This window comes from Mesoplodon bidens, assembly GCF_964165515.1.
Source record: "Mesoplodon bidens genome assembly, chromosome: 18".
Lineage (NCBI taxonomy): Eukaryota > Metazoa > Chordata > Mammalia > Artiodactyla > Ziphiidae > Mesoplodon > Mesoplodon bidens.
The window spans coordinates 57,096,179-57,104,030 of NC_138175.1; the positions used below are offsets into that span (position 1 = coordinate 57,096,179).

A 7,852-nucleotide genomic window follows, 5' to 3' on the forward strand; every position below is an offset into this window, starting at 1 on the left:
CGGAAAGTGATGACCACCATAGTATTTGTCTGCATCCCATCACACAGTTGCAATTTCTTTTTCTGGTGAGAACACTTAAGATCTACTCTCTTCAAAACACTCAAGAATGGGATACAGTGTGATTAGCTATAACCACCATGCTGTATATTAGATCCCCAGAATTTATTCATCTTATAACTGGAAGCTTGTGCCCTTTGACCAATATCTTCCCATTTCCCCCTTGCTCCAACCCCGGTAAGCACCATTCTACTATTTCTTTCATTTTGAATTTTTTAGATTCTATATAGTTCAGTCGTGGGTAAGTTTTGATTACAGAATCAATGTATAAGGTGATAGATTTTCCATTTATTCTTATATCCATTTAGTAAATTGTACACTTGAAGATTTCCATTCCATCTACATTTTCTGTATGTTGGTATCAAATTTTTCATAATGTTCTGTTACTATGTTTATAAAGTTTGTAGGATTCGTAGTGCTGTCTGCAATTTCTTTCATGATTTTAGAAATGTGTGCCTTCTCTCTTTTTCCCTCGGCCGTGGTGGCTAGGATTCATGAATGTTTTCAAGAATAAGTTTTTTTTTTGCCTTAATTGATTTTCTCTACTTTTTGGTTCTCTTCATTATTAGCTACCCTTGTCATTATTATTCCCACCTTCTACCTTCATTTGAAATAATTTGCTATTTTCTCCTAAAGTCTTGGTATTTATATGTTAGGTCATCGATTTTTTTAAAGGCTTTTCTAATATATTCATTCATGATTCTTAATTTTCTCAATTCATATCTTTGATGTGTATTATTTACAATATCATTCATTGAAAACATTTTCCCACTTCTGTTTTGTTTGTGTTTTTTTTGTTTTGATTTTGGTTTTCAATTCACACATTGATTTTTGAAAAGTCTGTTGCATTATTTCCCAAATGTAAGGATATTAGTTATCTTTGAGGGTGGAATCAGGTGACTGCGAAGGGCCCCAGGGGCTCCTGGTGGTCTGTGTTGGGAGTCCAGGCTGTCTGATGGTCATTAGGTGGTGTCCACTGTGGGCAGGCAGCTCCTGTGCCTTCCGGGGTCCGTGCAGTCTTCCTCCCTGGATCGTGGGGTCTGGGTCCTTCCTGGGCTAGCGGATGGCGAGAGCAGCATACACGCTGGGCTCTTCTGGGGGCTCCCCTGACTGGGGGGCAGGGGGTGCAGTCTCCCGTCTGAAGGTCGAGTGGTTCAGCTGGGCATAGGTCACATCCTGGGGTGCTTCAGATGGGGCAGCCTGTGGTGAGGGAGAGGGAGGGAGGGTGGTTGGGGTGGGGGAAGCCTGGGGGCCCGGACAGGATGGGACCCACCTGACTGTCCCTCTGCCCGTCCTCTTCCACTTGTCTGTCCTTCGTGTCCAGCAATCTCCCCGACAGGGAGGAAGGAGAGGTGGCCACCCCCCGCCTTAGTCTTGATCTTGAGTGGTTCACCTGGGCGTACGTCCCCTCCTGGAGGTCTGCATCCTGCCTGTTCTGCTGGAGGGAGAGAATAGGACAGAAAGGGGACTTCCTGGATCCACTGTGATCTCCTCCCGTCAGCTTTCCACTGTGTTGCCAGAGTGATACTTTAAAACCTAAGATCAGGTCACTTTCCTGCTGGAAACTCCAGGGACCTCCTAACACCTTGGAGCCTCTGGATTCTTTCTACGGTTCTGATTTCTGTATTAACACGTTATCTCCCTTGCTCATTTGGCTCCAGCCGCACAGCCATCTTCCTGCAAAAGCAGGTCCCTGCCTCAGGACCTTTGCACTTGCTGCCCCTCCCCCACCATGCACTCTGTCACCTTCTCTTGCTTTACTTTCCTTATCGGGACCTTGCATTCTAGGACGCTACCTGCTTCTTTACATATAGTCTCTCTCACCCACCAGGTGAGCTCCCTGCTGCACCTGCAGCACCTACAGGGAGCCGGGGAGATGCGCTCTCCTTGTGCACCACTTTTGGGTGAATGAAGGAAGGGGTGCCTGGGGACTTTCAGGTGATTCACTTATTCACAAATCCTCTTGAGACGTGGGGCTTCTCTGCAATGCCAGAAGGTCAGACAGAGGACGAGGAGCCAGGAAAGGGGACCCCGAAGGAGGGGCCATGAGGTCACAAGGAAACAGGAGGGGTGGAGTCACAGCAGGAGGACCCAGGAAGCCCGGAAGGAGAGGTCAGTGTGGGACGCTGCTGGAGCTGGGATGTTAGGACAGAGACGTGTCCATTGGACTGAGTTTGGCAACAAGAAGGTGTTTGGTGGCCTGGACAGGAGCAGGGGTCTCACCGGATGGTCCAGCTGCACCCCCTCCTGAGGCTGTGTGTCCTTCACGGCAGCATCTGCTGGGGCGGAACAGGGTGTGTACCGCTGGGCGGGCTTCCCCGAGATCCCTCAGGGCTGGAGCCCCCGCAGTGCACCCAGAAGGGGCCACTGAGACCCAGGGGTGAGGGGAAGTGTGGGGTTTCCGTCCGCACTCCCTGAGCCCACCCCTTCCCAGCCTTCCCCTCCCCCACTGCCTCCAGAACCCTGTGTCCCCCACCCCGTCCGCTTCTGCTCACAGAGGGCCTGGTCCTGGGCGGCGGCGGCGTCTGGGCAGGAGCTGGGGAGGAGGCGGGCGTGTTAGGGGAGAATGAGGGGGAGCTGCGGGCGGGGTGGGCCTGGGGGTCTTTGGGGCGGGAGTTACCTGCTCTGCAGGCCTCTGTCCTTGGGCTCTGGGTCTGCAGCCCCTGCGGGAAGGTGCAAATCAGCCTCGCCCTGGGCTGGGGCTCGGCCCTGGGACTCTTGGGACCCCCGCCCCTCACACGGGATTCAGGAGGAAAGAAGGAGACCTGAACTCACACTCGCGTACACGTTTCAACACTTCATGAGGTTGAAAAGGAGGAAAATACCTTAAATTATACATGGCAGCTGACAGTACGTGTTTTCTTTCTAGATTTTTGAGTTTCAGCCTCTGGACCATCTTTTTCTAAGCTGACCTTGCCCATCTCTTAGGTTTCCCTTTGGCTGGTGCCCTAAGCCCAGCACCTGCAGGGGCCTGGGTCACCCCGTTCCCTACTCACCCGACTTCCTGCGTCTGCTCTGACCCCGGTGTCGGACGAGGAGGACGAGGAGGACGAGGAGCAGCAGGACGAAGGCCACCGAGACCCCGATCAGAATGTTCAGGTACCGTTTGAGACCTGGGGCACCAGTGACGTCATGAGTGAGCCCAAGATGCCATTCAACTGAGCGCCTACTGTGTGCAGGCCCGTGCTGGGGTCTGTGCATTCATCTCCTCTAACCTGCCCCACCCATTTTACAGACGAGGAAACTGAGGCACAGAGAGGAAAAGCATGAGCCCCAAGTGACTCAGCCTGGACATGGCAGAGCTGGGATTAGAACCCAGAGCTGTGAGCTCCCTGAGCTCTCCTGAACTGCCCCCCAGCAGACACCAGATTTGTGCTCTGAGGGCTCCTCATCTGCAGGGGGGTCTGCAGGGCTACATGGGGTGGACTCTGTGTCTCTCTCCAGGATCCCTACCCCACCCTGCAGGGCCCTGATGCCCCTGGGAAGGTCTGGGCTGGGCTGGGGGCTCTGCCCTCCTGAGCTCTGTGAAGCCCACGCATCATTTCATCTCACCGCACAGCAGGCCTGTGAGCATGGTGGGACCAGGGAGCTTACAGACCATGAACTTGAGACTCAGAGGAGAGAAACCACCTGCCCAGGGCCCACAGCAGGAGCACAGAGCTGGGTCTGAACCTGGAGTCTGACTCCAGCCCTTGCTCTTTCCGCTCAAGCTGGGCTCCCTGAGCTGAAGGGGGAGGGCCTGGACACCCTGGGCCATTGTCCTGCCTCCCCTCCCCCTCCCCGTACAATGCCACCATCACTGCAGCGGAGGGGCCAGGCCCCCATACGGTCACATCTTCAGGGGCCTCCCTGTGACGCCTCCTCTCCTGGGGGGTCACAACCAGAAGTCAGAACTGAAGGAAATCTAAGCTCCGGGCCACGATTCTCTGCTTTTACACTTGGAGAAACTGAGGCCCGGGCAGGGGAAGGGGGTCCAAGTCAGCGTCTCCAGAGGTGCCTGAACCAAGGGCATAACTGAGCCCTGCCCCCCCTGGACCCAACACCATGTCCCACAGACCCTCACTCACCCGTCTGCGGGCCTGGGTCTGTGGGGGGAAGGACCCCAACTTCAGAGCCTCCTGGGGGTCAGGACAGGAGGTGAGGGTCGGGGACTGCTTCTCCCCACGTCAGCCCACCGCTCCTCCCCCAGGATGGGCCCCGAGGGGTCATTCCCTGTCCATGACCCCCACCCTTCATCCACCAGCCTCAGAGCCCCTGGAGCCTGTGGTCACTCCAGCATCTCTACCTAACTCCCAGCACCCCTGGGACACAAGCTGTGCTGAGATTGGGTCAGGATTTAGAGCAGCTGAGGACCTCAAGGGACAGGCCTGGGGCCAGGTGTCCACATACTGGACAGAGGCCCCAGTGGCTCACCAGCTCTTGAATTGGGCCCTGTGTGTGGGTGGTGGTGTCCCCAGAGGATCCTGGGAAAATGCCTGTAGTTGGGTGAGGGACTGCGGCTTCCCTGGGAGCCCCCCCCCTCTGCCCACACTCTTGTGCTGTATCTGCTCTGGGGCTGCCCTTGGCTTTCCCCCTCCTCCCATCTGAGAAGTCTGGTGACCAGACTGAGAAGGAGCAGGGACGGGAGGGCCTTGTTTCCCTCCGTCCCTCTGCAGGCTGGATCCCCCTCCGGATGACCCTCCCTTAACTCTCCTTTGGAACCCCTCACTCCTATCCTAGAAAGGGGGTCACCTTCAGAGCTGACAACAGGGACACAGAGGCGACAGGGCTGGGGCCCCTCACCTGAGACCGCGAGCTCCAGGGGGGCACTGGCGTGTGACAGCAGGTAGGGGTTACTGCTGAGTGAGCTGTAGCACCTGTAGGTCCCACTGTGGGCTGAGGTCACAGGACTCAGGGAGAATTCGGCCTGGAAAGGCCGACCTGGGTACTTTGATCTAAGACGCAGTGGGGGCTGGGCTGCCCCCTCCTTGGACAGAAGGAAAGTTTCCCTTGTGCTCCCTGACTGACACAGCAGGGTCACGTTCTCTCCTGAGGCCACCACGGGGCCCGGCTGCACCGAGAGGGAGGGCGTGTCAGGGAACCGTCCTAGAGAGAGGAAGCGGGGTGAGGGGCTGCCCGCCCCCTGGTTCTGAACTGCGACTCAGCAGGGCCTCCCTGAGGCCCCTCATCTCTGTCTGTCTCTGTTTTCTGTGAGTCTCTCCCCCTCCCTGCCCACCCCTGTCTCTCTCTGTCTCTCTCCCTCCCTCCCTGGGGACCCCTCACGCCTGGTCCCAGCGTCACCACCTGGGGCTCCCCCGGCAGGGCCTGTGCAGAGTCTGGGTCCCTGACTGACCCGCTGGCTCCTCACCTGCCACCAGGATGTCCAGGGGGTCACTGGGGGCCGACCACTCGGAGGAGAGGTTGTGTCCACCGTAGCATCTGTACCGGCCCCCGTGGGTGCTGGTCACCGGGCCCAGGGGGAAGTCGGCCTGAGAGAGCCCAGCGTGGGGCTGCCGGCCAGGGCGCTGGGGGAGGGCCTGTCCCCCCTCCTGGGACAGAGCGAATCTGTCATAGCCGACGTCAGAGCGACACTGGAGGGTCAGGCTCTGTCCAAAGGCTACGACAGGGCCCTGCGGGGTCAGGAGGGAGGGCTTCCCAGACACACCTGGGGGACGAGCAGCCTGGGCTGTAGGGGCTGCTTCCTCCCATGAAGCCCCTTCTCCCGTCCTGGTCCCCAGGCCTCACTGTCGCTCACCCTCTGTGTCTCTGTCCTGTGCCCCCCACTCCCCCCTCACCCCACCCTCTCATCTGGGACAATCCTGGGAGAAAAGCACCTAATAATCTGTCTCGTGCCTCAAAATGTGCGTGAGGCCAGGGTGGGACCTCCTCACCTGGGACCAGGAGCTCCAGGGGGTCACTGGGGGCCGACCACACCTGGGGGGTGTTCCTGTAAAAGCCGTGGCATCTGAACGTCCACCTGTGGCTGGGGGTCACGCGACCCACGGGGATCAGGGCCCGGGCCTGCCCATCGGGGAGTCGCTGTGCATCCAGGATCCAGAAGGACTTGGGTTCTCCTTCCTTAGTCAGAATGAACCCTTCCCATCCCTGCCATGAGCCACACTGGAGGGTCACGGTCCCTCCCGAGGTCACCACAGGGCTCGGCAGGGCTGAGAGGGTGGGTTTGCTGTGGACCCCTAGGAGAGAAGGAGGGAGCTTGTGAAATGGGGCTCACACCCCCCTCCCCTCCCCCAGGGCTGGGCTGTGAGAGGGACACACCCCTGAGAGCAGACCCCCTTCCTGAGGGCAGAGCCTGAGGCCGGGGCCCCCAAGTGTCCTCTCACCTGTCACCACCAGCTCCAGGGGGTCACTGCGCTCTGACCAGCCAGTGGGGCTGAGGTAGTAACAGTGATACCTCCCTGCGTCGGACTGTGTCATGTGTGGGATGGAGAACTTGCCCTTGACCCCAGCCTCCAGTGGACTCTGTGTGTCCCAGAAAGCTGAGCTTCCCTGTTTATTCAGACGGAACACCTGGGCCCCCGGGGTCCCCTGACACCAGATGGTCACGGGGCTCCCCCTGGGGATCACAGAGCCTGGCTCAGCCCAGATGGTGGGTTTGGGGAGGGTGCCTGGAAGGACATCAGAGGCTGCGTCACAAGACATCCTCACCCCCAGGTCCCCAGCTCTCAGCCCCCAACCTCCCAGACTCCCCCTCCTTCAGCCCAGAACTGCTGCTCCCCATCCCCATTGCCTGGGGGTGGCCCCTTGTCCCCATGAGCAGGAGGGAGCTGGGACACCTGCGGACAGACTCACCTGCCTGCACCGGGGTCCTCAGGCCCACACTCAGCCCTGGAAGAGAGGCCCCTGTGAGAGGTTTGCCCTGAACCCCGAGCAGCGCCTCTCCTCCCCGGGAGCCTGCTGAGTCCTGGGGTCTCCTGACGGAGCAGCCTGGCTGTGGGCAGGGGTCCCTCCCTGGCTCGGGCTTCCCCTCCCCCTCCTCCATCTCACCAAGGCAGAGCAGGGCCGTGAGGCTGGGGGTCATGGCGTCTCGTCCCTGTGGTCCAGGCGGTGCAGATGGAGGAGACCACGGTGCTCACAGGACAGGCAGACACACAGGGTGTGTCCACTGGGAGGCTGGTCCTCCCCGTCACGGGGCGTCACGTCAGCAGCCCCACAGGAAGGGGAACTGCCCCTCCCCAGGAGCCTGGCGCTCGTTTCCACAGGGCTCAGGCTGGAGTGGGCAGCGGGCTTCTGCAGACACACCTGAGCACGTCTGAGGCCTCACTTGACCCATAAGCTGCTGCCTTCGTGGCCTGAAGTCCTTTTTGACCCAAGCATCAACATATTTATTGGGTATTTGCAATGTGCCTGGCTTAGAAGTACATCCTTGGACATGGCAGATTCAAACCCTGAGCTTGCAGAGCTCAGATTGGCAAACAAACAAACAACTGAACAACGACCACCAAAGAACCCCAGAGATATTCAGTGTGTATGTTTCCTGTTCCTGCTGTGGCGACCACAAGTCCATGGGTTAAAGCAACACAGATTTATTACTTTACGTTCTGGAGGTCAGAAGTCCAAATGGAAACCCCTGTGTTAAAATCAAGTTGTTGTCAGGCTGTGTTGCTCCTGAGGCCCTGGGGTGGACTTCATTCCCCCACGTTTTCAAGCCTCTGCAGGCTGCCGTGCCCCTTGCCTCATCCCCTCCCATCTCCCAAGCCCGCAGGCGCGCCGCCTCTCCTGCTTCTGCCTCCGAGTCCCATCGGCCTGGGCTCTGGCCCCGCTGCCTCGCTCCTTCTCTCATCAGGACCTTGGTGGT

General features: G+C 58.3%; 1 protein-coding gene across 3 annotated transcripts; it reads right to left on the reverse strand.

Annotated features, from left to right (window-relative positions):
* Positions 1-325: 325 nt before the first annotated feature.
* Positions 326-7,173, reverse strand: LOC308605952 (leukocyte immunoglobulin-like receptor subfamily A member 6; the record flags this gene model as incomplete). Of its 3 annotated transcripts, none has more annotated exons than XM_081216336.1 (11): positions 326-1,257; positions 2,281-2,333; positions 2,553-2,593; positions 2,678-2,720; positions 3,054-3,170; positions 4,125-4,175; positions 4,840-5,142; positions 5,405-5,701; positions 5,928-6,230; positions 6,378-6,662; positions 6,847-7,075. In XM_081216336.1, 11 exons carry the CDS (start codon positions 7,073-7,075, stop codon positions 1,114-1,116), a joined length of 1,866 nt encoding a protein of 621 aa, XP_081072462.1. In that variant the 3' UTR covers positions 326-1,113. The 3 variants fall into 3 exon arrangements, with proteins under 3 accessions (XP_081072462.1, XP_081072463.1, XP_081072461.1); XM_081216337.1 differs by lacking the exon at positions 326-1,257 and having other exon boundaries at positions 2,034-2,333; positions 6,847-6,882; positions 7,042-7,173; XM_081216335.1 differs by lacking the exon at positions 326-1,257 and having other exon boundaries at positions 2,034-2,333.
* Positions 7,174-7,852: the final 679 nt, after the last annotated feature.